Raw genomic sequence first — 20024 nt, 5'->3', positions numbered from 1 at the left:
CCGCATTTTAAAAATGGCGCTAGAACTACGTGTAGGTCACTAGGCCAAATCTCGGGATCACTCTAGAGACAATATATCTGGTTCAATATTTATGAAACTTGATCAGAATGTTCTCCATGACAAAATCATTCACTAGATAGGAAATCGGTCAATAAGTAGGAGGAAGGTCAAATCCAAAAATCATGTCCGGAACCAAATAATGGTATTGATTGGTCATACTTTGTTCCAAACTGTGATCAGAATATTCACCTTGATGTTATATAGGTAGACTATAAAATGGGTCACATTGGGTCAAAACCTAGGCCATTAGGTCAAATATAAATATATCCTCTCCAATTTTCATAAAACTATAAATAGTTTTCCTTTCAGTTGCCATGGCAACCAATGGAACCCACTTTTTTAGGAATCTGGAAGGGACGAATAAAAATTATTGATGTTAAGTCGATGAAAATTATCCCAGTGGTTTAGGATGTGTCATTTGAAGGAAAATGTTGACGAAAAGACTGTTGGTCCTGCTTTCAAGTGCAGGTCGTAACTTTGTCATTTACGCTGGAATTTGGAAATAATTTGGCATTAGTAACCACCATAAGATGACGACAGGACTCTCCCCACACTTTGGTCCCTAGCATTAAGCAGGGATGCCAATTTTTTTTTGCAATTTAAGAGGAAAACAGTATGAAATAAGAGGATTCCCATCACACTATATAGATAAATATATACAAACAAATCATTTTTGTAAGTATCAGATAGAAGGCAATTTCAATTTTGAAGTTTTGTGGCCAAAAAAAGAGGAAATCAGCTAAAAAGAGGAAAATTGGCATCCTTGACTAAGGTCACTGCGCACCTCTGAATATAATCAGCTATACAGCAGTTTGCTTCCAGCAAAAACTTGTCAAAAGGGCAAGCAGGGGTAGACCTCACTTCTGTGATAGTTCTAGTTTATAATACTCAAAAGCAAAAAAGTCACAATTTCATTTTATTATGTAATTTAAGATACAATTCCGATGTTAAATATGAAATACAGTTTAATGTATGGTAGCAAAAGTTATTAACATGTACTTAAAGTAGCTCACAAGCAATACAGTCACACAAGCATGTAAACAATATCAGACACAAAATCAAAATTCATTCTCAGATTAAGAAGTAAAGTTAAATAACTGTTACAATTAATCAATGACTCCAGTAACCAAAGATTCAACAAAAACATGTATGACTGACATTACCTCGCGCCAGCACATCAAAAATCAACAGGAGTAATTTTGTACATTTATGGCCTTAAAACTGCACTCTCATTGATTGAACGTTATAACAACTTTTTTATTTCCTATCTTGGAATCAGCAAAATTTTGTGTAAATGTCTTGAAATTAGTGAAACAAGACTGCTGACAAAAGATCGGTTCGCAGTTTTTCATATTTATGTTTGAAAATTGCTATTTTATTTCTAAAAGCTTTACTAACGCTTTAAGCAAATGAGTTTTTCAGCAGTTTTCCAAACAATTGAGATTTGTTCTATTGTGAGTTATTTTATATGACTGAAATGAAAGCATTGATGCCAAAATCAGCTGATACTGAGACCAAAAAAATAAATAAAAAAAAGTCAAAGCTGTCAATCTGTGAGAGTGCAGCTTTAAAACATAATACACAGTATGTCCACATCTGACATATCAATATCACATCTGATTAGAAATAATTAAAGTTGCAATCTTACTCCAAAAAAAGCTGTACCACAATTAATACAATTGTTTTAAATTACCAAAAAGGATGAAAAAAATATCGAAAACAATGGTTCTTATGATGGATACAAAGTTTAGTTTAGAAATGTGCAGAAAACACGGTATTTCTACCTTATGGGACGATAGTTGATCAATGTAAACCTTTTTAGACTCACCAGGCATTTAATATTTGTGCGTTTTCAGCTATTTAATACACGGTTACAATCTTGTTATCAGTTATATTTATATAATATTTTCGAAAAATACATTAATTAGTAAGTAGAAAGGTTTAACAGTCACAATTTATGTTTGTTATACATGTGTATGTATTGATTTTAAATATGAGTATGATTTTAAATAGTAATTGTATTACAATAAAAAAGCACCATGGAGTGAATGCCAACTTGTTTATCAGCTCTTGTCTGTTCTTGTTTTTTAGTTGAACAAGGGGAACAACTCAACAATTATTACAGCCAGAATTTTGTTAAGTTATCTAGAACACTTTTTTAGTTAAGGCCAAAGATTTCGCAATGACACTGCGGCCTCCTTAACCATGTCTATTATAATGAGCCGACTTTTAATTCAAATAACAAAACAACCTATAAGGATCTTTACTGGGACAGCATGTGATCAATTCTTACCAATCAGTTTCAATGGTGTTATACATATTTTATTTATACCGTATCAAATAAAAATACATGTTTCTTAAGCAGGGAGTGACAATCTGCATTATTTTCATGATATTATACACATGTACAACTTTATTCGTATGTATATCCAACGTCCACTTACAAAGCAAGAAAAAATGTGTGCATGTATGTTTGAAAAAATGTGACAAATATTTACTTAAGAGTGAATGACACATCGTAAATATTATAGATTGCCTTTAACTCATAATCCCCCCACCCCTTACCCGCAATTTGTTTAATTTCACAATAATTGTAATACTTAGACAATGCGAATCCATAATTCTATATCACTACTATAGTATTGTACTTTTTTAACACATATATAATATTAACAGAAGTTCGGATAATAAAAAAAAAATGTCCAGCAATTTACAATTTCCCTAAAGCCCCACAGGGGAACACAAATATTGAATTCAGTCTGTTTTTTTGTTTTTTTCAACTATTACAGGGCCATTTCTCATCCATATTGAATTTAATGGTATAGACTAGCAGCATGTGTAGCAAGTTTCATTTTAATCTCGTTAACAATTGATATGATGCTGAAACCGCCCTAAATAATAAGTTATGAGGGCGGTTTGCCTTCATGTCAATTATTTAGTTATTGCCATATAATGATTTCAAAATGCTGACGATAAAGCTGACAGGGACACCAAGGCTTTGACAAAATCTTATTCAATTTTTTTTTTCTGCAATTAAAATAAGTACAGGGAAACATACATGTATAGTAAATAATTATTGGACAATGTCTACATTAGCCAAAATATCACAATGAAGCTAATGATTTTATCATGGTTAAAAAAATAAAATAGTCTTTGTTTAAATAAACACATCAAAAGCTAACATATAAATACATTGTACAATATTCAATAAAAACAATTTTAGTAATGAATTTGAGTTTTCAATTTCATTCATTCATACATCCTTTTAGTCGGTCAATTGATTTGTCAGATAGCCAGTCAGTATGTTTTTTTTATCTGAATTGATATTACTTCCATATTTATTTTCAAGACATTTTCAAAGCATTATCTACATTATGGTATACAAAATTCTGAATATATTAAAACTATACAACCTTAAAGTCTACTTATAACATGTTCACTCAAGCAAATAACTGCAATTGTGCAATGTGAAATGCTCCATTATATACAAGTATATATGTGAGTGCTAGAAAAAAACAAACTATGTATACCATCTCTGCTCTGTGTAATGATTCTGCTCTGTGTACTTTTTCTACTCTTTGTACTATTTCTGCTCTGTGTACTGTCTCTGCTATGTGTATTATCACTGCTCTCTGTTCTGTCTCTATGTGAACTAACTGCTCTTAAGTTTTAAAAAAAAATGTTTGCTTAATGATTTTAACAACCAGTGCAAAAACATTAAATTAAAATCTACCATAAGCATGAGAAGAATCTCCTTCAATTACTAGCAAGAGTGTCATGGAGTGTATACCAATGCTTGTTGTTGTTGTTTTTTCTTCAGTCGAACAAGGGACATAACTGAACAATTATTCAATCAAGAGTTATTGTCCTTGCTGTAACTGACTTGATCACTTGAAGAGCAATGGCTAAGGTTTAAGTTTTTGGAAACAGAACAACATCGACACTGATGACAACGACACCAAGGATATGACAATTCCTAGATTTGAACATTGAAATACACATGGGCTAATGAAACCAGCTCTAATTACAAATGTCATTGCAATAAAATAAATCTTGGAAGTTAGTAAAATAAATGTTCTTTGATCTTGTCTTTCATCTACTTATGTACATTTATACATGAAACTGACATTTTTGCTTATTTAACAACTATCATAAATCTACCATCCGAAATACATGAAAAGTGTATGCAAGTATCTTTCTTAAAGGGAATGAAAATATACCTTGTTTATATATTAAATGCACCATATTTGCTGATATAAAAATCAGATCTTCTAATACATATGAGATACAGGGGTAAAAACAATATTATGATAAACAGTAAAATGGTCAAATCCATAAAGTATCTTTCATGTCAACAGGTTCGTTCCCAACCATTTGATAATGATAATATAATGTCTCTGTTTATTTCATACATTAAAAACCGCCAGAAACTGTCTCTAGAGTGCTATAACTTTTTCATTTATTTAGATACTTAAAAATTTCAAGATGTTCTGTAAAGGTCTTAATGAGCTGCTGCAAATGGTACTATGAATTAAGCTATATTTCACATAAAAAATGGCCTTGGGTAGCTATACATTACAATGTTTTTGTGTTTACAGCATGACTTAATCGGAGTATTAGCAAAAATTAATTGTGTACAAAATTGGAGCCAATGTAAAATTTTTGTAGATTTTCTCAATTAACTGCAGTATATTATTAATTGTCGGTATTATTTTTGGTTTTGGTGTTCAAAAGTCTGTCGTCTATTTAAAATGTGTTCCCACTTCCATGTATTTTGTATGACACCCCAACTAACAATGTGTACAACACCAACACTGTTAAATATTGCAAATTTATTCTTTAAAAAACAGAAAAGCTACAAAAAAGACATTCAATATCTTGCAAAATCTTGTTTAATAAATTCCCATTTTCAAAATCAGAATACAAGTAATATTTATCAGCAATACAATTATACTCAATGAAAATAATTTTACAAAATGTAAGAAATAACACAATTTTGCTTTAACTACATGTATATTAGGCCACAATTCAAGAATAAAGCGTTTTGGGTTTCCGGACCAACTCGGAATAATACTGGAGACCTGAGCCTATTTTTAGTCTCTTATCCTGTCGTAATGATATTTTTTGCTTCAATTATTTTGGTAGGGAAACACCAAACAAATATATTAATAAACTGTGGCCGAAGCGAATGATTATTTTTCAAAAATATCATCTCATTATAACCCTTTATCACAGACAATGTCGACGAATCTGACAGTTCAATCGCAGCATTATATATTTCAAGAATATGCCTATAATTTAATATTAAGAGATATTTTTTCACACTTATAACACAATGCTTATAATCCTGTAATTGTAGTGCTATATTGTTATACATGGTTATTTGTTATTATTTTGCGAAATTATGACACTCTCTTTAACATCATCAAGTAAATATTTCATACACTTTATGAAGGTTCAGCACAAGATGGCTGCAACTCTAGCGAATATGTCACACTCAGAAAAGGGCTCAGCTCAAAATGGCCATAACTCCAGTTGATATTTCACTCACACAGAACAGGGGTCAGCTCAACACGGCCATAGCCCCAGTTAAAATTTCACACTCAATGGAGGGCTCAGCTCAAGATGGCTTAAACTCCAGTTAATATTTCACACACTCAGACGAGGGGTCAACTCAAGATGTCTGTAGCTTAATACAGATAAGGAGTTGCAGGCATCTTAAGCTGAGCACTCGATAGTCTACTCTAGGTTTTAATTTTTCTTGACCTGATCAATTCGTGAAAAATCATTACATTCTATATTTGTAAAAAAAATAAATGTGAGATTCAGAGTTATAGACACATTTACTTTCGGTCCATTTCATTCAAGATCTGCAGGTCGTTTCAAAAGTATTGTTGTCTTAACTTCAATGACCTTAATCTGTACAAACGTAACAAATGGCATTACAGCATGAATTTTTTTTCCCCTCAACTTCCTGTCCAGTTTTAATGTTGGTTTGAAATTTAATTCACACATATAAAATAGATAATTTCAATTTATCACTAAAATCAATTAAGATCTTTTTTGAAACGGTCCCCAGTGTCCTATAAAAGTGAAATTATTATCTTAAATGTCATACTTTCATTATTTTTCTTTGATAGAGTTGTAACTTAACCTAAGCCAGTATTTTGGCCATCTGTAACATTCTTATAGATTGAAGATTTGTGATGTTTTGAGTATGATCCTTAAATGAACAGGCAACAGGAGCATTCATACTTTGACAGAAAGTCCTATTGCTAATTATTGATGCATAACTGATGAATTACTTAAGGAAGATTTATGTAATCCTTAATAAAGCAGTTAAGAAATAACTCATTTGTTAAACAGCTGAAAACAACATTCATTTCCATATTCAAAGCAGACTTAATCTTTAAATTTCCATATTCAAAGCAGACATAATCTTTCAGAAGAAAACTAAATGATTTCTGAAAATAATTATTTAACATAAAAAGTTCTTAGCAATACTTGTCAAACTAAAATGTAAACATATTTTTAAAATGCATTATATTGACGTAACACACAAAATTGCTCCATCAACACAGCTCCAGATAAGGGTATCATTTTTTACCATTTTCTAATAAATATATAAAAAGACTGAAATCGTTATAAATATCAAAATGTACAAGTCTACTTAAATTCCTCGTAGTCACAATTAACTGGACCCGGTTTCAATAATAAAGAAATGGCTTAAGATTGGACTGGGAAAACCTTATCTGGAGCTTCGCCTCAGGACGACAAACCTACACTTATATCATATAAAACAATGTTTGTCACTATGAGCATGTTAAATGTGTTTCATAAGAAAGGGTTATAACTCTGTTGTTGTTGGTGTTGTTGCACCTGATTTGACAACGGCACCATGGGCGCAGGTAGTAATCCTGATGTCGCAGGCTGACTAAATCCGCTCATGTACGTATTTGCTTGAAGTTCGTTCATCGTTACACGCTGCGGACCAGTTTGCTCAAATGGGTTTGTTACCGGCTGTGGGCTTGAAAATGGGTTGTTTGCTGAAAAAAAACGTATCATAATAAAAGTTACCATATCTAATTTACATTGTGATTTCATTAAATTTTGTTCAACCAGCTAAAAAAGCAAACAAGCCCTAAATGCATGTCACTTTAGCATCTGGTCACCGAACTGGACAAATGTATTTCTCTGGGGCCAAACAAATGGTTTGGATAGCTTGACATCTTTTTCAAAAACTGGTAGGGTAGGAAGGCTTTTTTTCTTTCTATTTTCTCTTTGACTTCATATAAGAAAGTTATTTTCATCATAAGAGAATGGCATCAATTTCCTATACAAGGCAATGAAGGTTTTAAAACTACATATTTAAACACACTGTCAATGGGGGTGAGATGTCTAATGTTATATCTTGTTTTCTCAATTTTTGTAATAAGATTAAAAAAATACCCGTAAACAAGAGTAAACAAAATATCATAAGAACAGGAAATTCAGTAAACTATGAAACAAGTGTAATAACCCATTCTTGAAGTTTTACATACAAAATAAAAACAACAACATTGCCTTAAAGGATCAATAAAGCTTTTTGTGTCAAAAAAGATATTCTTACTACACAGAGAATTATTGCATATTAATTTGAAAATGATATCATTCAGTATATGAAATGATCAGATAGCTGAGGCATCAGAAATATGTTGCCAATTTACCTTTTTTACTCTTATTATCCGGCTTCACAAGTTCGTCCAAGTTTACGAGACCCGAATTTGCGCCTAGGAACTCCTGTGGTGTCTTGTTTCGCTTGGGTTGTTCAGGAACGGCTGATTGAAGTCCTGACATGTTCCAGGGGTCTGTTGTCACCTCATCTAAAAGATGGAATACAATAGTTATACATCAAGGCCATCATTTAATTTTTTTTCAGATTTTACTGCATTCATAAAGTAGGGTCGGCAGGCAAGGATATTTTTTTTGTTATATATATAGTTGTGTCTGAGAATAATTTTTACACTTCAAGCTGTACTCTCATAGATTGAACATTTTGCAACTTTTTTTATGTTTTGTCTTTCAATGACCCAACTTTTGCATTAAATGCCTTAAAACCAGTGATATAAGAGTGCTGACAAAATATCAGATCCAAGGTTTTCATATTTATGTTCGAAAGTTGATTTTTGGCTAAATTAATAAAGATGTTGAGAATAATACAATATTCATGAGATTAGATCATGGAATTAATAATGATGATGTCAATATTCATGGAAATTAATAATGATGATGTAAATAATACAATATTCATGGAAATTAATTAAGCTGTTGTCAATATTCATGGAAATAGATTCACGAGTATTAACAAATTGCCAACAATTTAACAAACATTTGTGAAAATTAGCATTTAAAATAAAATCTACCTTAATATGTTAAAGAAGCTCAAGATTTTGATCAAGAAAACAATTTGATATTTGAGAAGATGTTTGGATATTATGAGTCTATACATGCACAAAAATAGCAACAATATACAAAGCTTCTAGTTAAACATGTTAAAAAAACATTTTCTGGTTAACTAAACATATAAGACAACAAGCAGATGATAAAGATAAAATTGCTTAATTTCAAACCACAAGACTGGTATAATTAAATTCTTGCATATTATATGCTTTGTATATATATTTACAATTCATTTTCTTTTCTGCAATTGCAATAGCCTGCCAGACAATCTCAACCTCCAAAAAGAATGGAAAATATTGAAGTTAATTTGCGTGAGAAACAAAGACAAATAATCCAAAAGATTTTTGTTCATAATTTTTTTTTTGTTTTTATAGAAAATAATCATAAGGAAACATGCTCACTTCTGCTTCATGAGTTAAACAAAACATGACTCTTCGTGTATAAATGCTTTGCGGATGTTTCAGCCCGCATTTTAGTAGTTAATTCAAGTATAATCTAATATGAAAATGTGTTTGAAAGTGTGTATTTAATTTAAAATTCACTTGATGGATTTGAGGGCAGATTTAAAGTCACAGTCATTCAAAGCTTCAAAAACTTGAAACGTTAATTACATTCGCAAACGGTTGCGTATTACAGAAGCATCTTAAGATATTTTTAACATATTTTAACTTCAGTGTAAAATTTGGAATTGTTATATTTCTTTAAAAAAATAGTACTTTAAAATGGAGTTTTCTTTTTTAAAAACGTAAGTGTCCATATTTTAATAACAGAATAAACAATTAGCATAATACTTTCTTCAAATGATATAAATCAGTTAAGGAAATTATTTAATTTAAGGAAAAGGTAAAAAATAACTTAAGATGCTCCTGTAATATGGCCCCAGTAGTTAACTGTCATGTCTGATAAGATCGCCAACTAAATTAATATCAATAACGTCATTATTGAGACAAAAACTAGCAAAGCTACCAAGCCTAGCACACAGCACACACTGACGATTGGGCAATCCGTGCATGGGTGGGTGGGGCAAGGTATACCTGCCAGAGGATCGAATATGTCCAAACTCTGACCAGAAATAAGATCTGTTTTAGCTGGCGAAGTCCGTGTCCCAAGAACATCAAACGCTTCATCGATATTGTGGCCTGTATTGTTTGGTGTGCCGTTGGTTGGGGGCGACTGGAAGGTGGAATCGAACGGTGACGAGGTTCCGGCACTTGACGCTCCTCCCCCCCAGGGGCTAGGGGCAGGGCTTGACCAGGGATCATTGCTTTCAACATCTGGAAAAATGAAATTATATACCTGCACAAGTGTTAAATAATGTAAATGCCAATAAGAGGCCTATAATAAGAAGCTTTTTTTAATAACTTACAGTGTTTTAATAAAATTAAACCAGCAGAGAACAGCTTGTTGGTACACACACTTGTTGGCTATTTTTTGGCTAAACATTCTCTACCAAGTGCATAAAATGGTCAAGGATGTCAAATTGAATGTGACATTAAATCTAACAGCGCTGTAATAATTCATTCTATTCTGCCGTGCACTCCTTTACTTGTTCTTTTCCTGAGGCCCCGGTTAGGCCTATAAAGATACATTTGGTTCGGTTCACCCAACCCTACCTATGACACAGGCGCAGATCCTACTGGTTTTTATATAATAATTAATCAAGTGTGTGTTTTGATGTGTAGTTTAAACCTTTAATCTTTATACAGATGATAACCTTAACCAAACCATTTTTTTTTGTCTTAGGGTTACTCCTAAAGATGTGTATCTTGGTGTACATGACATCATCAGTGTTGTCAGCTTGCGAAAACTCATTAAGTGTTTAAGATATTCAAATGATCCTTAACACACATGTTGCCATTGACAATACACATACATAAAGCAAGACCCGTAACTCAGGCAATGCAAAACTCAAAATTGTTGAGATACGCCCCTTTCATAGCTTAAAAAGAAACAGATGAGCATAACCATCCGCCTTTGTTGCTTTTGGTTAACGAAAGGCCTCACCTTGTTCCTGTGAAGATGGTGGGGATGACCAGGGATCAGCAGTGACCGGGGGTGGGGCTTGATGAGCAGGTGACCCCCAGGGGTCATTCTGTACTCCTGCTGGGGCCTTGTGGTGGGAACCTGAAACAGATATTGAAATAAAGATTTTCTTAACAGGGCTGTCTTTCTGATGATTTTGGAGCTTAAATATTCTGCAATTCCCCATATTTTCTCCCAAATTTTGGGTAAAACTTTTATTCTGTTTATGAAGAAAAAGATACTCAAATCAGGCAATATGCTAACCCATGTGACAAAACCTGCTCATGGCTCACAGGCTTTTCTCTGTGGGATTGCAGGGGCAACCTAAGGGGAATCCATTTGATTCTTACAAAATCTGTTACTATAAATAGACTTACCAGGGGCAAAAGAAGCTGGTCATGGCTCACTGGCCTTTCTCTGTGGATTTGCAGGGGCAACCTAAGGGGAATCCATTTGATTCTTACAAAATCTGTTACTATAAATAGACTTACCAGGGGCAAAAGAAGCTGGTCATGGCTCACTGGCCTTTCTCTGTGGATTTGCAGGGGCAACCTAAGGGGAATCCATTTGATTCTAGTAAAATATGTTACTATAAATAGACTAACTAGGATCCCCATGGCTCAGAGGCTTTTCTCTGTTGGAATGCAGGGGCAACCTAAGGGGAATCCAATTGATTCTTTAAAAAAAATGTTACTATTAACAGACTTACCAGGTGGTGCAGGCAAAGAGGCTCCCCACGGATCACTAGTTTTGTTCTGTGGGGCTGCAGGGGAACCCCATGGGTCAGATGTCTGTCTCGCTTGACCTGCCATTGATGCAAGAGTCCGATTCTGTTGATAAAAATAACCCATCATGTCAATATTGAAAACAATAATATTTGTTGAACAGTTTGGAATAGAGTTCGGGATTTCTATACCTTAAGCATCTTATTTTTGTTTATATATTAAATTATTATCACTTATAATATGCGAAATCAAAAAATATGATTACATTTCAAAAATATTTACTTTATATATATATATATATATATATATATATATATATATATATATATATATATATATATATATATATATATATATATATCCTTTATTTAATCAAGAATAACAAATTCTGCACAATGGAACAATACTTAACTATTGTTCTACATAATCATCTTTTAATTTGATACATTGGTATTAAATCATTATTTTTTACCATTATGTTAACCTAAAATATACAAGTGATCTTAATATTTCCATCAATTTTGAGAACGATTTTTAACATCTTTTATGAGGAATTATCCTGAGTGTACCAAGCCATACATCAGTTTTTGTACCCTGAAAAGTGCTTCAGTCTCCAAATCATGGGTCAAAATTAAAGGCTTAGGCAGTGTACATAGTATATAAACAATTTTTACTGGTAAAAGTTTCATTGAATGTCGGCAATTAGAATGCTTGAAAATGGTTCTTTCTTTGTCATATTTTTCAAAAATAATCCACGAAGAGGTGTCCTGGTCCTACTCCTTCCCCATAAAACATTAAGCGACCACACTTTGAAAGGCCCTCACATTTCCAAGGCTATCTCTAGTATATTGGTGTACCATTTAAAATGCTTCAAGTATGCCCTTTGTCATATTTTCCAGACAATTTTCTATTTCCTCAACTAATGAAAGTAACATTTATTGTAACCATGCATAAAAAATACATACCGGTACATGTATACCTACAGTAACTATAAAAAACAATTCACAAAAACACAAGAAATCTACAAAAATATAAAAAATTATCAGAAATAAGAAAATTATGCTGCAGGAAATGACTAATGATTGATAATCATGCAAAAAGTGATTTAAATGCAAGTCATTTTATTTCTGCATTCTGCAAATATTGATTCAAAATATTTTTTGTCATGAAATTGTTTGAATTGATCTGTTATATTCTCCATACAAGATATAAATTGCTTGACACATTATCTGAACGCTGCACTCTCACAGAATGAAAGTTTATATTTGTTGTTGTTGTTGTTTTGTCTCAGAATCTGCTGTTTTGGCTTAATGCCTTTAATTTAATGCATCAGTCATTTGTAACCACGCCCCCCCCCCCCCCCCAGGTCCGGGGAATAGCCGGGACTTTGACTTTTGGTCCAGCCAACCCCGGGTAAAATCCCCGCCCCCGCACCCCAGAGACTCTATATAAGGCCCAATCTCGGCTTAATTTGGTGCTATGACAAAACCACCGCGGTCACCCGGCCCTGCGGGGCCACCTGGAAAGTAAAAACACGGCCCTTTTTCCCGACCTGGGGGGGGGGGGGGGGGGGGGGGGGGCCGTGGTTACAATTGACTGGTGCATAATCATATAAGATAACTCACAATAGAACAGATCTCAACTGTTTGGAAAACTGCCGAAAATTTGATTTTCCTTAAAAGCGTTAGTAACGCTTTTAGCCATAAAACATCAATATTCAAACGTTAATATGAAAAACTGAGATCTTTTGTCAGCAGCCTTATACCACTGGTTTCCAGCTCTTGCACAACAATAGGCTCATTTTAAGACAACAAAAAAACCCGTCAGTCTGTGAGAAAGCAGCTTTGAAGGCTTTTAATTATATTCTAATTGAGGGAGGGTAACACACAGGTATTTGCAACAGTGGAGTACAACGCCAAAGACCTGGCTACAATTGAAGCCTACATGAGCCAAGTTTTGTGACCAGACCTTGCCGGCGTTCATCAATATTGAATGAAAAATGGTGGCACAAGCAAGAGGAGGGGGAGAGGGGGTAACTGAGCTACGTGTAGCTATTAACACACAGCGCAAAACACTGGCTTACTTTTTGACGTTCCTGTCAAAATTTATAAAAAAAAGAAAAGAAAACGAAAATCAGTAATCAGTCTTTATGAAACCAGGAAAATAAATAAAACTGTGAAAAAATATAAGATAATTTTTTTTATTGCTTTAAAAAAGGGGTTATAACATGCACATCCATGTAATAACAAGTGTGTTTATGTTACTATTACTATGCAAAAAGTCGGACAACTATTTGTATACCCACTTCAAAGGATCTGTTCCCAAATTGATCATATATATTCATCTTAAATAAATTCCCATGTAAATATAAAATAAAAATATTTCCAACTGATTTATATTATTATATATAAACGCGTATTCTAACGTAACTAAAAGTCTGTGATTCTATAGCCTACTTCCAAACCACCACAGCATAACCACCACACTTTAGTAGTCCAGTTACTATGTAACCTCCAAGCATTCAAGACCATCCCAAAAACCTCAAACAAAACATCCTTGTTCACCAGGCATTCCCTAAAGCGCAACTTTATGATCCCATTTGAGACTCTCCCCCACTTGAGCCTCTCCTCCCACTTGACGATCCCGCTAGAGCCTCTCCCCCCAATTGAGTTCCCTGCTCGAGCCTCTTCCCCCACTGGAATCCCCTGCTCGAGCCTCTTCCCCCACTTTAGTCCCCGGCTCGAGCCTCATCCCCCCACTTGACAATCCTGCTCGAGCCTCTCCCCCACTTGAGTCCCCTGCTCGAGCCTCTTCCACTACTTGACAATCCTGCTCGTGCCTCTCCCCCACTTGAGTCCCCTGAACGAGCCTCTTTCCCAAATGTAATCTGCCGCACAAGCCTCTCCCCCTCCCCCAACTGAGTCCCATGTTCAAGCCTCTTCCCTTACTTGACGATCCTGCTCGAGCCTCTCCCCCACTAGAGTCCCTACCACCCTCTCAACTAAAAATAACACCCACCTCTGCCTGTTGTCTCCGACTCTCATCAATCGCCATCTGCAGTTTAATATCGTCTGATTTTTGTCGCCTGACTTGTTCGTCATGTTCTTCACGACTCATCGCCAATGCCAGCTGCAGTTGTAGCTCTTCTTCACCAATAGAGGCCGGGCGGGCTGTATCGAGCTCGGTATTAGAGTGACGTCTACGGTGGACTGGGGAATCTGGAATGACAAAAAATGTGGGTAAAGTAATGTTAACATTGGAGGGGTATTCATTTTATACAGGCTTTGGTGTTTAATAAACGGCATAGTATCATTTTTCATGTCCTGTGTACATGTTTACAAAAACTGTAAACTTGGGAGCCTAACTGGTAACACACACAATTTAATCATTTTAAAGATGCTTAAGTTGGCTACATAAGGCCTAAAAAAAATATATGTCTGTTTCGGGTAACCTGACCCTACCTATAAAAATGTGCCGACCCTAACTATTTTTTTCCGTTTCTGAGCAAAAAATTTATTTGTTTAAGCGAATTTATATGATAAAACAAAGTCAGGCAATGACAGTAATGTAGGAAAGACTGCCATGTGCAAGAAAACACTCTGAACTTACGACAGATTTTGAAAAAATAAAAAAAAATCCCTACCTACCCTACCTAGAAATTTTGGGAAGGTTACCCTTAACAAACAATTATTTTTTTTGGCCTAGGCTAAAAATAAATGGATTTGGTTAGGGTTACAACCTTTCCTAAAACAGGTAGGGAAGATTTTATTTAAAAATAAGTCTTTTGGAAGAACATTATTGTCATCATATCATTGGATAATGGTGTTAAAGTAATCTTCTGTAAAATGCTTTCAAGATTTTAAACTACATAATATAAACACACACACTTATTATTTATTTATTTTTTACCAACTGACTTTGGGTCGTAACCCGAACTAAATGTTTGCTTTTTTGAGGCCATAATTATGTACAAAATTTAATCTTACCTGAACTATCGCTCCTAAATGTTGGACTTTCTGCACTGGCACTTCGAGACTGAAATTATAATAAGATTCAAATCCTTTTATTTAAGACAAAAATACATAATAATTTTATACTAATTCTTATCAAGCGATACAAGACTGCTGACAAAGGATCAGATTGCCAATTTTATATTAATGTTCAAAAATTGATCATTTATGCTGAAAACCTCATTTTTCTTAAAGGGTTAGTAACGTTTTTAGCCACAAAAATTTCAAATTTCGAACATAAATATAAAAAACTGCGATCTGATATTTAGTCAACTGTCATATAAATATCACTGATTTCCAGATATTTAAGCAAACATTGATTCAGTCCTAGACAAAAAATAAAAAAGTTGTCAAAACAGTCAATCTGTAAGAGGGCAGCTTTAACCAATCAAAAGAAAAATAATGACATTTCAACAGTTCTATGCTTTTACCAGTACCTCAGAACGTCTCGAAATGCCATTTTGTTGCAGGCGTGTATGGGGCACACTATTTTCCCAAGGCAATTTGTCCTGAAGCAATCTTTGAGTTTTTTTGTTTAAAAACTGCATTTTCTATCACTTTTCACAGTATTACTTTACTAAAAAAGTAGATAATATTTTCTAATTTAAATAAAATCCTTCTTTTTTTCAGTATTTTTTTTTTCCTATTTCACTCGAAGTCCTCCAACAAAGTACTGTCTCATACTTCAAAACAGACTTCCCCAATATGGTTGTTTCAATGGCTTGTTATTGGTTATTTGTACCCATGTGAGAAAAAGCTGAAAAATGATCAATTATTAAGCAAGTTTATATAATATGATGTAACAGTCAATGAATTAATAAGACTAGACTCGCAAAATCCGTTATGCAGAAAAAACACTGTGTTGTTTTGTTATATTTTCGCAAACAGCTACCACCATTAGTCGACTTGTCCTTTTTTCTTTGTGCGAATGGCACACTTTTAATGGTATTAAATGTATCTGTGATGTCACAAAGAACAGGCTACAGTTGAATGACTTTTAATCAATAAATAAACATCTGCACAGCCTCTAATGGCATTAACCCTATAATGTTACAACATGTAAATAAATTAAGAAGCCATTAAAACAAACATAAAAGGTATGTAAGAGACGGTTTATTTTGGGTTAAGAAGTCGTCACAAGGTATGTAAATAACATGGCTTTTTTCTTGTCAATACATGTATATTTAATAGTTCAATTATAAAGAAACAATGTATATAATCAAACTACAATTAGTGTTTTTTTCCACTGTTAAGGGAATGGTGGAAGGGCCCATTGATATGGGAAAAATAGCGTCATTTTGGCAAGAAGGGAATAATACTAACATGATTCATATAATGTTTTGAACTTTTTTTCAAACCTTTTATTTAACAAACCTTGGACATTTTCATGAAAGGCACTATATTGCTACAATTTCTAAATGTTAAAAGGTCAATGCTTCTCAAAAAAAAAAGGAAACATTTTTTTTTTCAAAGGGAATTTTTTCATTCAGGCAAGGGAAAAAATATATACTTTTTCAGAAGGGGAATGGGCCCGAATATTGGGACCAAAAAGGACCGAGATATAGAGTAAGACCAATAAACAAATTAAAGACCTCAATAATGCTTCTTATAAATTGATGTACATCAAAATTGCCTTAACGTTGTTAGGAGGAAGCTTTTAAGCCAACTTACAATAATGAGTCTGAAACATACAAGTATGTATGTATGACTTAGTTTGAGCATTTCAAGATTACCATTTAAAGCTTTTATCATTGAAAGTGCTTAAGCACTGTGGACTTGCAAAATATAACACCAGCTTGATTTCACAACTGGAAATAATATTATCAAACTTTACCCAATAGTGTCTGAGATATGTCTACAATATCCAGACCATTCATAAGACCACAGAAGACAAAAACTTCATATTTTTATCCTGACTAAGAAAATGGGGCAGAAATGGGCAGATTTAATGTTTTATTCTAAATTTTTAAATACATGTAGATACCGAGAGGTAAGTTCAAATTCTAAACAATTTTAAAGGTTTTCGACCAAAACATACACTCACTTAATCTTTTATTAGAAATAAATCTTCATGATGGATCAATATCTATTCATAAATACTTTTTCTTGGACCTATAAAGTATTGATTTGTCTTGAAAAGCTATTTTGTGAGCTATATATAACCATTAGGGTTTTAGCCAGATTTTAAAAGGACAGGGCCCTGCAGGAAACTTTAGAGGGACAGTGTGATAATTTCAAGTAGAAAAGGGTACTTTGTATTCTAAGACCCAGTAAAGAACTTAGACATTATGAATTTGACAGTCTAAAGCATTTTAATTTTTATTCTATGAAGGCAAATTACTGAATTAGGGTGCCCATGCTGTTCTCCAAGAGGGCAGATGGGCTCCAAAAAAGGACAGAGAGCAGCAACCTTCCATAACTCTTTAACAGTCTCTAAAATAACCGCACGCCTATAGTCTTGGACAAGTATATGTCCCTAACAGACAAGTTTGAATAATAACCTGTATACTCGAACAGGCAAGTAAAGAAAAGGTCGTAAGCTTTAATGCTTAATAATAAGTGATCGTTAAAAAAGTTTTGGGCAAGTACAATTTGAAAAGCAGCTTGCCAGACCAGGCAAGTTCAGTAAAATAGATCTTCACAACATCAACCTTTAAATTACTGACCTTAAAATAAATTGTGGTCATCTCCTGACTATAACAAATGTACAAGTGTACATTGAAAGGTGACCACATCTTTACTTTTTTAAATTGTACAAAAGAATTCGCACAAAAAAATATAAAATTGTATACATGTTTAATTTGAAACTGAAAATAAAAGAATTGTATTAATAATTTACACCTAATAAACAAATTAAAAGTTGTTACAACACCAGAAAACAATGTGTCCTGTGAATCATTTATGAAAAATTGACTTTTTTATTAGTACGAAGTTAAATGAGTTTCATATATGCAAACAATCGTAGCTTTTTTTAAATACATGTTCCATATTCACTCTTTATTCAATTTTACACATTGTTTTAAATAAGTTTAATGGGATAAATCTAGGAGGCATTTATCCTGGCAATGTCACAAACTAACGAATTACTGTGACTGTGAATAAGATATACTTACAGGTTGACTACCAACGCCTTGAGAACTCTGTGCAAATCTTTCTTTAGCCTTCAGTGACTTCGCTCGTTCATTTCGTAACCGTTCATCATCTTTAAGCAACGACATCAGCTGTTTTGCCTTTTCTCGAACATTCATCCCTTGGTCTTTATTATCCTCCTGGTACTGAAAGTCCTTCAGAGTTTGAATTGCGTAAATGTTTTCTTTGCATTGTTGAGCCACTTTTTCACTCCCTGTTTTAATGATGTAATCCAGGACTACTAGTGATTTGTAAACGTGCCGCCAGTTTTTTCCATGGTCGTTCAATCGTTTCCATATCATTTGCATAATTTCAGTATAAGCAACAACATTGTACGTAAGATCAGCAATCTCTGTCATCAGAGTGCTGGACGGACCCCATGGGTCATTAGATGTGGCTTCTCGCACTTTGACTTGAGCGTCTGTATAGTTTTTAACGACATTTTTCAGTGTTCTCCTCATTGGCATTTTTTGCACTGCGCAATTATATATATAAGTCTAGGTATTAAACAATATTTTTTTAATAAAAAAACAATTTAAATCAGCAACTGCTGGACTTGGCACATGTGCAGATTCTGTCAATGCATCATCATTTCTGTCCTGCAAAAGAAAAGTGAATTAATAAAAGTTTAGCTTGGTGTGAAAAATATCTCAGATACAGAACACAGAAGGGATTTGTACAGTTAAGTAGGTCAGAGAGTTCATGTATGTGTTTGTATGAGCTACCTTGGCTGGTAAGCTCAGTTTCCTTTGGCGAATATCCTGTCAACTGATGGGAGTAAAACTCCCCTTTGGCTTCAAAATTCTGCTCAAGTCACACTTGGGGATGTGACGGGGTAAAGCCATAATGCAGCCATTATAGGGCGTGGCCAGACCTTTATAAACTCAACAGCAAGGCAAGCTCAGTTTGTAGTGTAGCATCTGACTTGCAAGACAAGGTTCAAAGACAAAATGCAAACAGTAAGAACTGTCTATATTTAGTTACGAAGTTACCTCTTAAAAAATATACTAATCAAGAACTGTCTATATTTACCTCCTAAAAAAATACACTAATCAAGAAATCAAGCTATGTTTTTTCATTTTTTTTATTACATGATTGATTTGGTTCAGTGATTATACGAACTATTAAGGTTGTCTTAACAGATATCCCATTTCCATTGTGACAAATAATCCCAAATAATGAATTTGTCATAATTCAATATTACCAAATAGATGTAAAAAGTAGACTTCCAGGAATAATGGCACAGTATGACAAAAGGAAACTGAAACTTACCCCACCCACAAAATAGCATGCAAGAGAATGACAGATGAGTTAGGGAAAGTTACAAATGTAAAATAAGTACATGACAAGTCGGTCAATAACCGGTGTCTTTGATTTATTAATTAGCGATGTCACAATTCTAAAACATCATACTTAATGATCCACCGGACGATCAAACAGCAATGTAAAAATAAGGAAAATAAACAATGAAATTTGGCAGGAAACTCGAATATGGCGAAATCTCACTTCCTGTTAGTCATCGAAAGGGGAGTAGAAATGAACAGCTGAGAAAAACGCCAGAAATACATTCACATGTCTTAAAATAATAATAAACGATCACAGATTTAGTTATTTAACAGCAAGTTCCCAGTATTTACAT

The 20024-nt window shown here is 33.7% G+C and overlaps 1 protein-coding gene across 2 annotated transcripts; it reads right to left on the bottom strand.

Annotated features, from left to right (window-relative positions):
• Positions 1-963: 963 nt before the first annotated feature.
• On the bottom strand, positions 964-19901 carry LOC128207906 (epsin-1-like). 2 transcript variants are annotated; one of them, XM_052911093.1, is made up of 9 exons: positions 19799-19901; positions 18370-18984; positions 15233-15281; positions 14265-14464; positions 11231-11351; positions 10504-10623; positions 9534-9773; positions 7767-7922; positions 964-7106 (listed from the first exon to the last, which is right to left on the bottom strand). In XM_052911093.1, the coding sequence occupies exons 2-9, from the start codon at positions 18850-18852 to the stop codon at positions 6895-6897; spliced, it is 1581 nt and encodes a 526-aa protein (XP_052767053.1). In that variant the 5' UTR covers positions 18853-18984; positions 19799-19901; the 3' UTR covers positions 964-6894. The 2 variants fall into 2 exon arrangements, with proteins under 2 accessions (XP_052767053.1, XP_052767062.1); XM_052911102.1 differs by having other exon boundaries at positions 9567-9773.
• Between the last annotated feature and the right edge of the window lie 123 nt (positions 19902-20024).

The sequence above is a fragment of the Mya arenaria genome, chromosome 2, assembly GCF_026914265.1.
Source record: "Mya arenaria isolate MELC-2E11 chromosome 2, ASM2691426v1".
NCBI lineage: Eukaryota > Metazoa > Mollusca > Bivalvia > Myida > Myidae > Mya > Mya arenaria.
This window is presented reverse-complemented; position numbering and strand designations above follow the sequence as displayed.